At 47.9% G+C, this 15,209-nt stretch overlaps 1 protein-coding gene across 4 annotated transcripts in view; it reads left to right on the top strand.

Moving 5' to 3' along the window:
• The window catches only part of MAPKAP1 (MAPK associated protein 1), an 88,042-nt gene extending 77,023 nt beyond the window's left edge, over positions 1-11,019 (top strand). For all 4 annotated transcript variants that reach the window (XM_074161218.1, XM_074161219.1, XM_074161217.1 and 1 more), the window contains 2 exons: positions 8,200-8,297; positions 9,985-11,019. In XM_074161218.1, coding sequence (XP_074017319.1) covers positions 8,200-8,297; positions 9,985-10,110 — 224 coding nt within the window. In that variant the 3' untranslated portion in view covers positions 10,111-11,019. The remainder of the gene's footprint in view (positions 1-8,199; positions 8,298-9,984) is intronic.
• The last annotated feature ends 4,190 nt before the right edge of the window (positions 11,020-15,209 follow it).

Here is a 15,209-nt window from a genome sequence, read left to right as displayed (position 1 = left end):
CAAAAATTATTCCCGGATCTTCCTTGAATGAATTATTGCAAAGAAAGAGAGGCTGAGTGAAGATAAGGTCTTCGAGTTCTGCAATATATTTTGTTTTCATGTTTTTATCTCTTGTAACAAAAACACGCTCCATCTCGTCTTTCAGAAGTGTTCTGCACATGTAACGGAGCTCCTGCAGCTACACTGCCTGAGAACACCGTCTATGTTTTATTAAGCTGCCTGCCTGCCCAAGACACCGGCGGCTGGGGGTAGGATAAAGCCGAGTCCCGCGTCGCTAGACTGACTTCTTGTAATTCTGCAGAGAGCTGAAGGGTTTGCAGGAGCCCCCAGTGTGACCTTACGTTATTTTAGTGAGGGCAAGGGCTGCTGAGAGTGGAGTTTGGTCGCTGGGATCGTTATAGCTGGAGGTTTCTGCAACAGTTGTTCCTCTGAACGTGGTAATTAACATGGTTTAATGTTCAGTTTGCTCTTACTTTCTGCAGATTAAAGAGATTTCCGAGTTTTTACGTGTACTTTTCTGCAGAAATGTAAAAACAGAAAATGCTTATCAATATAGTGGAGAGCTCAGGCTTATTTTCTGTTAGTTTTCTCTGGAAAGCCAGGTTCGCAGTGAAGCTTTAGTGGCACTCGTGTGAGTGCTAAAGGACTCACCCTCTGCCGAGGTGACGTGTTGTCAACATTTAGGGACAGACTCGGGGTCGTTGTGGAGGGGCTGAAGGTTCCCTGTGCCGTGAATGCGCAGAACTTGGAGCCCCATTCGGTGGGAACAGAAAATGAAAACAGAAAGCTTTGGCTTCTAATTTGCCGTTAGTGTGGGTATTGAAGGCAGGAACGGCTGATGATTTTTGTTTGCCCTTGTAGTAGGCCTGGGTCAGCATTTGAATTTTTATTTGTAAATTAGATCAGACTCCCTGAATTTAGACAGAGGGAAGAGGTAATGGCCCTGCTGGCTCGATCAAATGCCATTAGAACCTGAAGACACTGTGTATAAACGGCTTGTTTAAATCAGGTTCCGTCTGATTATCACGAGAGATTCTGAATGTTTTGAATCTTGAAAGGAAGCATCCTATCATTGAGAAATAAGATTTAAGCCTTAATAAAGTAGTTGTCATTTTTATAGCTGAAAAGAGCTTTGTATCTCAATTAAGTGTACATAATATAAAGTCTTAAGGAAGCAACATAATACATTTAATACAATTATATCCCTTTGCAATAGTGTAATTTAAAGGAAATCTGATTCTGTTAATGTCTCTTACATTACTTGGACAAGAGAGAAACTTCAGTGTCACTGACCGCTGCCTTTTTACAAAGTGCTCTATGGACTGAGCATGGCTGTGATGGACGCGTGGTGGCCATCCCCCCCAGGGCCAGGGCTACCAGGCCACCCCGGCATCGTGCCACGGGAGCCCGGAGCTGGTGCATGGAGGGGCGAGCAGAGCACGGGCAGGTCTGGGGCTCATCACTTGGGCAGACGTGCGGTTTTCCAAATACGTGGGCTAAGTCCATTCATGTGTATTTTACGATAGCTGCAGAAATGGGATTGATTTGATAATTTACTTGAAACAGTGAAGAAACGTTCTCTGTGATCCCGTTTCTGCTTTTTTGTTGTTTTAATGAAGCAGATACATCTCGGTTGCTAGGTCAAAATATCCTCAATATTAAGGTAGTCTAAACAAAGGTGTTCTGTAGGTCACGGAGTACGCCGGTAACTTCGGTTTGTAATTTAATTGCCTGCTTTGCACCCTGCAGCTTAAGATTTCCTTTAAATTCTTATTCCATTGTTGCACTGGGGCTTAACAGAGTGTTAACCTGGTAATAGGCACAGGGCCTCCCCATTATATGTCTCGCTATCGAGCGGTTCTGCATGACTAGTTAAAAAAGATGGCAAGAAGATTAATGAAAGCCGCCTGGTACAGAAGGGGGGTAGGTACCTTTGCAAGACTTCTAGCGAGGAGATATTAGAGCTGAACCAGAGCTTGGCTTTTTCTTTATCCTGTGACCTTTGAACCTGCCTTACTGTCGGGAGCTGCCAGCGGAGCCGACGTTTTGATTGATGTTGCTACACGAGTCAGTCTTTCCCATTGAATTCCACATCTGCACGAAAATAGCTTTTCTAGCAGTATTCATACTGGCTGTAAGTGATAGCCAAAGTGATGCCTGAAACGCTTTTATGTAGTTTTCATTTAAAGCTAAAGGTATTTGATGTTTTAATTCAGTATCCAGTTCCTCCAGATTATGCACATTGGGTAATACTAATTTAATGAATTCATTATTGGGTTGTGAAAGGACTAAAAACACACAGAAAGCATTGGGAAGGCATGGATTCCTGCTGCTCGGGGAGCTTAAATAGAGATGTTGCACGTTTGCTCAGAGCCCTGCAGTGGAGGCAGAGCAGAAAGGCAACAATTATCCGTGTGCTCTGCAAATGGTGCACAAAATATTGTGTGGTACTTCCTAATACTCAAGCTCCCGCTGTGAATAACGCGGTGTGTGAAATAACAGAGGAAAATTCGTACTTGATAGGAGACTAATCGCAGATTCTGATCAAGAGGTAAAAAAATGGGTTCAGCTGAGAAAAAGTTCGGGCAGGGAGTGGAAGAAATCTCGAAGCGTGTAACAGAGAGACGAGTCCGAGTGTGTTGGACGTGTGTTTGCCGAGCAGGTGGGTGCCTCGGAGGGAGAGCAGCGGTGGCACAGATGGTGCAGGGCTTTGCTGCCTTCCCCCTTTTCTGTGGCAGGGCTGGATCACGCCGGGCTGGGGGGCACCCGAGCCCCGGTGATGCCAGAGGTGTTGGGGGGACAGCCCAAGCCCCAGCAATGCCAGGGGTGTTGGGGATGCAGCCTGAGCCTCAGTGATGCTGGAGTTGTCGGGGACTTGGCGAGCAGCCTCGGGGGTTTGGCGTCAGCTCCTGCAACATGCTCGCCCAGGGAGGGAGTCTGGCAGGAGGGGAGCCCCATGGCCCGAGGGACAGGGGGACACTGGGCTCTCCCACCCCCCGGCCGGGCGGCAGCGCATTAACCCATCCCCATCAAACAGCCTTCTCGTAAAAGTCCTCTGGAGCACAATCAGGCGTGCGCATTGCCTCATCCTTTTAACAAATATGTTTTGTAGCCCTATTAAAAGGGGTCTTCATCTATCCTGTCAAAGCTATTCTGCTGGGGTTTTTTAGTTTAATTACACTATCCAATTAAAACTCCTTGCTGCATTTTGATTCGCTTCTCCTTGGGCTTGAGTGGATATGACATTTACAAGGCTCGCCTTTCAAGCAGACAATGGCGTGATTGATGAGGTGCAGACGCAATGAAGGAGGCGATTGCCATGTGGAAACACTGTTTAGTGCATTTTGATTTATTTATCATCTTTTTTCCCAAACAAGGTTGCTGGTGAAGAGGTTTTGGGCAACCCCCAGTTCTACCTCAATTTTCACCGTTCTTGCAAAAATCTTTATTAGTATTCTGCCTTTGATAATAATTTGAAGAAGAAACAAAAGGCTTTGGGGAAAAAAAATCCAGATGTGTGAATAGTTACCACAATTTGACATAAAAGTGGATGTATGCAGCACTTAATTGCAACTCTGCTTTCGGGACATCTGGAAACAAGACATCCACTAATGGCAATGTTTTATAATAAGCTTCAGTAGAATATAAAGACCTGAGTTGTAGGAAAAGTGATCATGAAATATGCTGCTCCCTCAGAGAATGGGGCAAGCCAGCAGGACCACAACTATTGGTTTTTTTCCTTAACATTCATATAATTTGTCCCCACTTCGGCAGTGCCGTGATTTGAAGGAGACCGATCACAGGTAGGTGGTGGCAGGCTGAGCTCACTGGTGGGGTCAGGATTTCATCCACAACTTTGGTTGTGTCACTACGTCTGAAGGAGACATCACCTCTGAAAGAAGTACCTCTCGGATAAGTATCGCTTGCGTAAAATGGGCTTAACCCCACTTTTACACTCAGGACAACATTCCTGTTCAGTCTGTGTCACTAACCGAGCTCGGTACCGTGTCCCTGCGGTGCAGCTCGTGACATCCCCCTAGAAGAAAACTTGTGAGTTTTCTCACAGATTGAGATCTGTGAGAGATCTCTGTTAGAGATTGTCCAGATGTGTGTTTTGATGATGATGCAACACTTTATTTTTTGTAGGACCTTCAGGCCCTGCTCCAGGGTCACAGCATCATTTTTGAGGTAGCACATGTGGGTATCAAACAGCAGAGTCCCTCCCCAGGCTTTTAGATCAAATGTAGCAATGGTCGGTGAGCAGAGGTTACCCCATTTCTTGCAGTGTTTGAAGTAAATTTGCCTTTGGACAGAAACATTGCTTGTGTGTATTTTATTGTCATCATTCCTTGCCTTTTTACTAGTTTAATTCTTTGTAGCCTGGGACTCTATGAGAAGAGGCTTCAGGGTTTGACCCTTTGGTAGTAACAGTTTCTGAAATGGTGAAAACCTGTGATGATGGCAAATGATGCCCATAAGTGTTTTGTTCTTCAGCGAGGTCTTTAGCTATTTATTCCACTAATAACTCTTCATTGTTGACTTCTGCCTTATGGCCCTGTAATGACAAAGCAATCATCAAGGTATATTGAAAAATTAACATAAATTTGCATTTCCCAGTGTTTATTTTCTGTTTTGTCCAATTCATGAATATTCTTTTCATCCTCCATCTAATTAGTGATTTAATTCTGTGTTTTAAAGACTGGCATTGGCAAAAGAGAGGGTTTTGATGCAGTCACAACTGGAGGATGGGAGAGGAAGAAGTAAAACTCTTTCTAGTCTTGGCAGATTTGGTAAAAAGAATCATCTTTTCTTGTGCAAATTCACATCTTTCCAATGTTTTCCAGGCAAAAAGTGTATTTTTTAGCCTCTGATAAAAAGACTTTATTACTTAGATGAAAAAGTGAACATTTTTTTCACCTGTATCAAGTGAAGCATGGTGGACTGCAAAGTTTTTGTGTATTTTCCCAAGATTGCAACTTGCAGAAATTAGCCCAAGATTTACCAATGACTGTATGAGCACATTTTAGTCAGTAATTCTGGAAGCTGTAATTCAGCAGGATTTCTCACCTGCAGAATTGCTGAGAGCCGGGGGGGGAAGCGCTGGGCGGAGGCAGCACCAGGTCAGTCCCACCAACCTGCGACGGGCAGAGGAGAGACGGGAGCGTCTGGTGGGTTTGGAGGGAGGGTTGGACGTGCCGTAACTAGCCTCTGCCTCCGCTTTTTTGGCAGGATACTAATGTTAAAAATTAGGAGATGTGCCAAACGACTGAATTGAAGACATAGCGCTGGAAGAGTAAATGAGCCCTCCTCGCTGAACTTCCCGTGAAGTAGCATCTTGCCCCCCGCCCGAGGCTGCTGTCGGTGTTCCTGCAGGTGTAACCGCGCAGGAGCCTATTAGTGTGCCCGGGCCAGGGAAGATTTATCAGCGCTGGGAGCTGAGGGCAGAGGGCACCCCGGGGATGATGTGGGTTCCCGGCTGTCGCAGTGGGGTGACCCGGTGCGGGTTGGGGGGCACGGCAGGAGCGGGGCTGGTGCGGGACAGAACAGTGGCACGAAACCCGCCCGGGTTTGTGAGCTCTCCTACAGCACGACAAAAGCCTGTGTTGACAGATGAGCTTCTGTCGTTTCATTTGCCATCCATAAATGTTTTAACAGATAAACATAGCTGGGAGTAACCTGCATTTTCCATCGCACAGCTGATTAATTCTGATTGCAAAATACTGAAGTTTCCCCCTGTTCAGCTCACCCTCGCCATCCGCTGCGGAGGCTGACGTTAGATACTCCTCTGCCTGGCCCCGGAGCAGGGCAGAGACAGACGCGCTGGCGTTTGCTGGACTTGAACGCGTGTGTTCAGACCCGCAGCTAACAGACACCAAACCGTTGTGGGTGTAGGAGTCACGGTAATGAACCCATTCGTGCAAGATCTGCATTTGTTTTAATTCTACCACCATGTGCGGTAGACGCCACTTGAGCTGCTGCTGTTTGTTACCAGATATTCTTTTATGGAAATATAGAACCGCTGAAGTTCCTATTGATCTCTGAATTGCCAAGGGTGGTGCTCCATTGGAAAGAGGTACGTCGTGTATTTAAGCACTCTTGGAAATGGAAATCAATCTCACAATTCATAAATTCCATCTGGCTGGAGAAGTAGCAGAGCAAAGTGCCAGTTACGATTTCAATGAACTCATATTTCATGCAGCAAATAGTGTAATGTGGACACGGCGCACATAAACATAATGCTGTAATGGGGCTTTCCCAAGAAAAGTCTTCTCAGCCTCTTTCCACTAAATCACGGCGTGGGCCTGTGCCGGAGCTGGGCTGTGCCGGAGCGGGAGCGTGGCGCTGGCATGGCACCGGGCAGTGCTGGGCTCCCTGCGGGAGCAGGGTGAGCTCTGCCTCCTGCTCCGGGGCACGTTGGGATTGTTATTGGCAGCTGTGGCTCTAATTGTCATCAAAAGAGCTGACTCCTCACAATCCTAAAACAAGTGCTCGAAATAAAGTTCTGCGTTCTGCTTCCGTCAGCTGTACAAATACTTCTGCCGGAAAGGAGTAAATCACCAGTTTAGAAGAAAGATGGGGGTACTGGGGAGGGTTTCTTCATCAGGCATGATGGAGGCTGTGATCTCGCTTAATTTTCATACTAATATTTCACTCTGGTTCTGTGCGCTGCCGCTGCGGGGGGTGCAGCAGAGCCCTGGGTCTCTGCTCCCTGCGCCCGACCCAGGCCCTGCTGTGGCTGCCCCATCCCTGGAGGGGTTCAAGGCCAGGCTGGATGGGGCTCGGAGCAACCTGCTCTGGTGGGAGGTGTCCCTGCCCAGGGCAGGGGGTGGCACTGGGGGGGCTTTAAGGTACCTTCCAACCCAAACCATTCCATGATTCTGATTCTGACCGTGTTTTGTACCATTTTAATTTTCATTTTCAGTAATCAGTGTCTGTAACTGTGTGTAATACCAGATGTCCAGGGAAAGCTGTGGTGGCTGGTGTGGCGCGGTGCCGTGTCCTGTCCCCAGGAACGCTGCTCGGGCACTTTGGAATCATAAAGATGCTGAATTCAGTCCCAAGCCGAGCCAGGCGTGCATGCATTAACATGCTGATGAGCTCCCGGCTCGGAATTCCCGCATTTTTAGTACCACCAAGGCATCATTTATCAAATGATTTAAAGGGGTTTTTTATTATTATTATTAGCCAATTTTTCAATATAGGATTTATATTCCAGATTAGTGCATCATAATGGTGTTTAATTAACATGCCACAATAAAATACTCACATCTCAAATTTTCTGGCCACAGATCTGAGCATATATCAGTCACTTTTTGGAAATCCAGAGAATTAGATAATGTAAATAAGTTTTCACATTAGCTTTCCTCCAGGAAGGACCTGAATTTACAGCAACGCGGCTGTTACTTTACAGGTTGCTAACTTCGACCTTTGAACTGAATAAGTTATGAGAAAAACTGGTGGAAAAGTATAATGTGTGGAATAGGTTTAATTTTAATTTTGAAGCCATGAACATCCATACAAGTGAAGGATATTTTGCCTCATTCCATGTTCCGCATAGAGACCTTTATGTAAATTAGAGCCATCCCCGCCAGCAAAGTGCTACGCAGGTAGAAATTACAGTTTCACTTTAATTTTGGTGGTCCTGCTTGTAGGAAGTGAGATTCCCGGGCGCGAGTCCCTGCTCATAGCACCGCTGCTGCGTCCTGGTGTGTTTTACCGCGATGGGGTTTCCCTTGGCCCTCAGCAACTGGGTGGGTTTGGGTGGTGTTTTGGGCTGAGGTTGTTGGCGTGACGATTCTGGGCTTAATTGGCCTTTTATTTTAAATATAGCCCTTACCTTCTGCACGTGATGATTATACAGTGAATAGTGACATGAAGTAGTCCTAACGCGGTAGTTCGGCTGAAGTGCGGTCGTGGGCTGAGCGGAGCTAACTAGCCGTTTGATAGATCTCTGCGTTTCCTGCAGTGGGGATGCGATGGGAAAAACCAACTTTATTGACTAGAGTTCAGCTGCTCCTGTAAGCCACCACTTGCCTTAAATTGAAATGACATGAGAAGCCTGTCAGCGTTTCATTACTTCCTTCTGTTGTGCTGATGGTATGCTAAGATCACCATCTGTGTTTTTCTTCTGTCAGGCACACAAGCTCCACTGAAACTTTACAGGAATATTCTGAACAGTTTTTTTTCTTGTCTTCGCAGGTCATGCAATATTTAAACTTACATATCTAAGCAATCATGACTACAAACACCTTTACTTTGAATCAGATGCTGCTACTGTCAATGAAATTGTACTGAAGGTGAGTATTAAACTTTAACGGGGACCCAAAATCCTGGGTTTTTACCACTTGTTAGACATGGAGGTGTTCAAGAGGCTCTGGAAATACTGAATGGTGCGGTTCCCGAGGACCACTAAGGTGTATTTAACTTTCCAGGATACTCTCTTGGTCCCTATTATTTTATCAGGGATAAAATAAATTTTATTTTATTTTTTCGAACTGCCATGCAGCAGACTGCCTGTTTGTGGATAATACTTCCTTTTATGCTTGTTTCTAGTTAATAGAGACACCAATTTTCTGTGGAATTTTATAGGAAACTACCAAATTTTATTGTGTCCAGGTAGTTTCCCCATCCGGAGGCGCGGGGCCGAACGCGGGCAGCTGTACAGAGCAAAAAGGCTACTTTTTTCCCCAACCTGATACTTTATCAGAATTATTTGCTTTTCTCGTGTCTCAGCACATACACATATCGACTTACTTTCCGAAACAAATTTTTGTAACGCTCTTGGAAGAGTAAACTTAATTTTCCACAAGCTAATATTTCATAGCAACTCAAAATTTAAAAAGCCGCAATCTTGGCAAGCCATCTGTCAGGTTTGCTTTTATTTTCTATGTGGAATTTAGAGGATTGCTAAATAACTGACTACGATAAAATGATTCTTATTAATAACATAGAAGATGAATGTATTTTGGGGGTTTTCTACTTAGTTTGTGAATTGTTAGGCCAATTCTTTTGTTCCTACTTTATCTTCTCTTTTGTTCCTACTTTATCTTAAATAAGCTATTGTAATCCAGAGCACTTGACACATCTGAGACTGGTCATAAAAAAAGGTTAAAAAAAAAAGGTTTGTTATGAATAACATGAATATTCAAGAGAGAAATATTACTGAACAGTACTTTTTGTCTTAAGCTGCATATTGTTTAAATAGAACATTTTCTGGTTTCGTGCATAAGTTACCAGTTTGTTTTCAATTCCGTCAGCGTTGGGAGATGCAGAGAAATCAGACTTTTCAAATTAGGCTTTTTACATGATCAAGTGAGAAAGACTGAGGCTTTATTGACCATGAAAATTCCCTATATTTTTATGCCTTAAGCTGTAATATGCAATGAAAGTGAAACACTCTACAGTGCATAAAATTGTGCAAGTTTTAAGCCACAGCGTATTAACCAGCTAATGGCAGACCAAAGGGCATTTTTATCTTTTTGATTCTTGCATTAACCTTCCATTAAAATTATCTATGTGATTATCACAAAGCACTGGAGATAATAAATTTAGAGAATAGCAGGCTTGTTAAATATCATTTAAAAATGCTTTCATCAAGTAAAATGTGCCAAAACACAAGGAAACTATGAGATTAGCTGAGTGTGCAAACATCGTAACGAAAGAATTATTTTTATTGAAGCTGATAAAGTCTTTTATTGAAGCCCATTACTGTATCAGGCCAGCACCACGGGTCTTGCTGCCTTCGCCGGAGGTTTGGGTGTCGAGGGAGGGGGACGCTGAGAGCCCGCGGCACCCGGCACCGAGCGGAGGGAAGGCAGTGGGTGCCGAGTGGGGCTCTGAGGAGCTCTGGGCTCTCTCTGCCGTCCTGTTGCTGGCCCACTGGGCCAGTTCCGCTGAAGCCTCGTCTCCTGGGTGGTGTGAGGGTCCTTGCCCTCCCCGGGCTCTCCCACTGACAAAATTAAATACCGTTTCATGTCTTTGCAGGTTAACTATATTCTAGAGTCGCGAGCAAGCACAGCCAGAGCAGATTATTTTGCTCAGAAACAAAGAAAGCTGAGCAGGAGAACAAGCTTTAGCTTCCAGAAGGAGAAGAAATCGGGACAGCAGTAAGGCCAGCCCGGAGGAGAGCCTGTCTGCCCACCTCGGAGGAGGAGACGCTCCCCACCGCCCGAGACCGGTGGGAGCCAGGACTGCGGGGTTCCTGCTGCCAACGGGCGGGAGCAGCCGGGGAAGAAATCTGAATTATCCCGACTCTCACGGTTGGAAGATTATCCCTCGTTGGTGATGGGAAGTCTCCCCTGTGACAAAAATAAAGAGCCATATCAGCCGGAAAGAAGACTGTTACGCATCAGGTTCCTTTGATTAGAAATAAGAGAATGACGTAGACTGGCATCATTTAATTACTGTATTATGTACAATCACAAGAAGAGATGTGATTACATATTATTTCACAGCCTGGTTAAAATAAATTATATACATCTGTAATACACCCACGTACACACAGGTATTGCTTGTGACATGATCAAATTTCTAAAAACAAAATGTAGGACAAATGTATCCATTTTTACTATTAATAAACAGATGTAATCTTTTTCAAGGTCCATATGATGCACAGTTCTTTTGGGGGGAGGCTGCAGTCCCAGATGGTTTCACTTCTGTTGCTGAAGTGCAGGAGGCAACCGTGAGCCAGGGAACAGCAGCCATCGCAGGGGAGCCGATTTGTGAAGAAGCGTTGAGACAGTCAAGTCTGTTGTGGTTTGTTTTGTTCAAAAATATTTTTATTTAACTGTGCTTTTCAGCTTTGCATACGTGTTATTGGAAGTTATTGCTGTAGTCGGCACGGTGTGTGGGAACCACAGCGGCGTATCCGCGGCGGAAGGGAGAGCATCCTCCTGCCACGGCCGCCCGGGACCCGCTCCTCCTCTCTGAGACAGCTCACACCTGAGGACTGAGAAATGCCTTCACCTTTTCTTAATATTATTATTTAAAAATAAACATTAAGACCTACTTTGTACTGGGATTTGTAACTATTTTGGCCTTGTCCGTCCTTAATACATCAGGGAACACATGAGTGGGATGACTGGGAACCAGAGCTGCGGTTTTGGTTCAGTTCACCAGAGGTGTCTTTCATAAATCTCTCCAGGTGGTTGATGGAAGCTGGAGCTCCCTGTGCTGCTGCTGCGGGCTCTGGAGCAAGAAAATGCCCCCGGTCCCCAGAGGGGTTTGCCCACAGCGGGGGCTGCAGGGCCCAGCCCCGTCTGCCGCAGCGTGACCTCCGACAGTGTCCTACCTTGCTTTTGTACAGAGAAAACTTCCTGAGCCTTAACACGTAGTTTAGGAATAAACACTAAGGCGGAGAGGTCTGTGTGTCACTTACCTGTTGCATTTAACTTCTTGGTTTTTAAAGGTTTAGCCCTCCCAGAGCCAGTGCCCTCGGGAGGGGAGCTCTGCCCGCACTGCGGGGGCCGGTCTGCACTGTACAGTCTTCCACAATATCTGCAAAGCAAGAGAAACAATATTTTATAGTATGATATTAAATTTTTTAATATTTTATATGCGCAAATGCAGCACAGATGCAATGGGGAAAGACCCTTCAAATAATGCAATGTAAATGACTCCTTTAACCAACTTTGTGAACTATTTAACATTAAAGTTGTTATGTGAATGTTCTTTTGCCACCTAGTTTCAATTCTTTTTAACTGAAGTAAAAGATTGCCTACTTTGGTATCAGAAACGACAGAAGTCTCCTGCTTGTTTCCATGGCCATAATGCTGTTGCCACCCACCTACATTCATTTATTACATTATATCAGTAGGTATTCAATCCGTGCATATTTTGCTTCCAGTGAGGCCTTAAGATTCATATAATAAAGAAATCTCTGCTGTCTAAACTGTGGTAAGGTTTGGGGGCACGCAGTCACTTGCCGGACCACGTGCGTTTACACCATCTCATAAATCACCTTCCACTTGCTTTATTTTTAGTGCAGTCTCCCCGGAGCGGGGCCACGCAGCGTGTCCCCGGGGAGCAGGGACAGGGCGGCAGGGATGGGACACGCTGCCGGAGGATGCTCCCAGGGCTTGATGGGGAGCCGGCAGGGTGTGGAGCCTGGAATGAGTCTATTTGCTCTGAAAGAGTTAATTTACTTTCAAAAATCAGATCCAGCTGAGTACAGGGTGTGGAGGAAACCTTAAATTCTGGAAATGTCCGGCTTTGCAAGGGCCGAACAGCCTCTCCCTCAGCACAGACATTTCAACTATTTAGTGTTTGCTGAAAGAGTTAAATCAGAGCTCATGGATGCAATCTGTGCGCAGCTGAACACAGATCCATCACGGGCTGGTCTTTCCCCGGTAGTTGTAGATTTAATTGATTCAGATGGGCATTCAACTGGGTCAGAAAAGCAAGCTGTTCCTTCCATGCATTGTTCCTGGGCTTCGGGAGAAGAGGGTGGCTGTGGCTCACGTGGCCAGGATGGCTTCTCACTGACGAGCCTCGGTAGCTCTTGGAGGCATCAGAGTTTTTCTGAATTTTCTCTTCTGCTGTCAGAAGGGGACCTGGCTGACGTGTGCACTTGAAGTTTTACGGTGGATTACTCCTCATGGAGCAGAGCGTATGCTTGCAAGAAGTCAGGAGCACGGACCCAGTGTGAGCTGGGGAGCGCACGCACAGAGCGGTGGTTCCCCTCGCAGCACCGGAGCCCCGGGGGGCTCATACCCACGGGCTGGTCTCAGCCCAGACGCCTGCAGCAGCCGGTGCTGCTCACAGCCGGCTGCTGGCTGCCCATCTTGTTTGGCTTTGCACAAAAAAACGCTGCTTAGAGGGTCCTGAATCCACCAGGGGAGATGGTGACCTTTGTGGTGAGACCCCGAGGTCATACATTGCGTGCCGAGGGTGGTTGAGCATTTGTCTAGGAGAGTCATGAAAGAATAAAATAGCCGATGAGCGGCTTTGCCTGCTCAGGAGCAGGCAGTCAGTGAGGGATGGCCAAGGCTGCTGCAGCTGCAGCGAGCCCAGCGTGCGGAGACGAGCCCTCGCCACTACCTTGGTTTTATCAGTGTTGGGACAGTAAAGAGCGACCTTTTAACAGAGGACACCCAGGCCCTGCTGCACCCAAGGGGAGAGCACTGGGGGTCTGGCCTGACCTGAGCTCTCCCAGGTCCCCACAGGGATTTGCCGTGAGCTGCAGGAGGAGCCGTTCGAGCCAGAGGCTCCTCTGGGTTCGGGCTGGTGGGAGCCTGGAGCATCCCAGGGGCTTCTGCAGCTGCCCCTCCGTCGCCGTGGCAGGGCTGGGACCCGGTTGGGAGCGTGGGCTGCACCCACCCCGCACCAGGACCAGCAGGTGAAAACCATGGTGCAGCCCTGGGTGCAGCCCTGAGATTAATGGGGGGAGTTATTTATGGAGACATGTTTGTAATGGGCCCATGAATTTCATGGAAATGCGCTGCTGCGGCAGCGTGTGGTATTGGGTGCTGCTGCTAAAATTAATGCCCCTTAAATCACACCCCAGTGCAGCCTCCCTGGTGCGATGCCGGGACAAGAACGGCAACGAGGACGGAGATGTGTGGGCACACAAGCCGTGCAGGGCCCGCGGGAGGTGCCCACACTCCAGGGGGGTGCTGCTCCCCGGCACTGCGGAGGTGCCTGCAGCCGGGGCCACCGCGCAGCCGAGGCACGGGGAGGGCTGGCCCCATGCACGGCCCCCGCTGCTGTCGCACCAAGGGTTAAGCACTGTCATGTTTTATTCTCCCCACACACCTCTGCTTAAATGCAAAAAAAAAAAAAAAAAAAAAATCTCAACAGGGTGTTGTTCGCTCTAAAAACCCTAAGCATGATTTGTGAACTCTCACAGCCTTGGTAATCTCATCAGAGTAATGGGATTATATTTCAAATCACCATGGCCTGTTCATTACACATTTAAACTCCTTTGACAGAGGAAAAGTTAAATAAAATGTGTGCGTCAGCCCTGGTTGACTTTCCCAGTTCTCTTTCTTGATTAGACAAACAGATGCTGAGCTCCAAAATGAAAAAATAATGTGCTCATTTATTCATTTTTCTGACAAGTCACAATAGATTTTTAACTACAAATGAGCCCCCTCCCCAGGTGGGGAGCGCGGGGGCAGCACACGCTCCGAGCCGGCGGCAGGGGCTAAACTGGGGCACAAGTGGTCATTTCCGTGCCGCGAGTGCGGGGACGGTGCCACGATTCCCCCAGTGCCGCCGCCTGATGAATTTCTCCGAGGAGCTGCCGAATGGCACTCGCATTCCTGCCGTGAGCGCAGCCGCTGCCGGCAGCAGCGTGGCCCTGGCCGGGGCAGCCCTGAGCGAAAAGCCCTGACCGTGGGCACCCGACGAGGTTTCCGGCACCTCCCGCTGGGCTCTGCTCCCCCGTGAGACGGTGCCGGGGCTGCCATGGCCATGGGGCCGCCATGGTGTGGCCACGCTGAGCACCTCCCGCCACGGTGCGGTGCCTGCCCTGCTCAGCAGAGCTCCTGCACCACTCGCTCCCCATCATTGCTCTCAAATTGGCTTTTGCACGAGCATCAGGTGTGCAACAGGGGGAAGTGGCTGATCTGGGCCCCAGCATGGAGGGTCTCAGCAACCAGCCGGCGCGGTGCCCCCGAATCCTGCATGGGACATCACCGGTGGATTCAGGTCTCTTCCAGGAAGTGCCAAGGAAGGAGCACACGTACTGCAGGGAGGCGTCGGGGCCGCTGGCGAGCTGGGCTGTGCTCCCCACTGCAGAGGAGGGTTTCCCATTGGGGAGCGCTGGGGCTCTATTAGGGACCTGAAATGCCAGATAATTAGAAATACACCAGCAAACACCATTATTGTCAGGAGAATGCAATCGCATACAGTAATGAAGCAATTATTAATGAGCAACTGCAAGGCTGTCATTAATTTAGGCTTTTCAGGATCACAGAGTAAGGCAAGTTAAATGTTAAAACAGAGCCAGGACTGGGCTGAGCGGGGCTTTCCCCGCTGCAGTGTGGGCAGAGTGGGGCTGTCTTGTCACCCCCCTCCCCAGGTGAGACACCCTGTGTGCCCACAGTGCCCTCCCAGCCCCGTGCCCTCCCCATCTCCATCGTCCTGCCCCACAACCGCACCAGCCCGGGGTACCCTTCACCCCCGCAATGGCTCTGCAGGGGATGGGGACAGGGTTGGGGCTGGGGAGAGGGACAGGGTTTGGTGCTGCCCCATCCCGCAGTGGCACA

Source organism: Numenius arquata, chromosome 19 (assembly GCF_964106895.1).
Source record: "Numenius arquata chromosome 19, bNumArq3.hap1.1, whole genome shotgun sequence".
Classification (NCBI taxonomy): domain Eukaryota; kingdom Metazoa; phylum Chordata; class Aves; order Charadriiformes; family Scolopacidae; genus Numenius; species Numenius arquata.
This window is presented reverse-complemented; position numbering and strand designations above follow the sequence as displayed.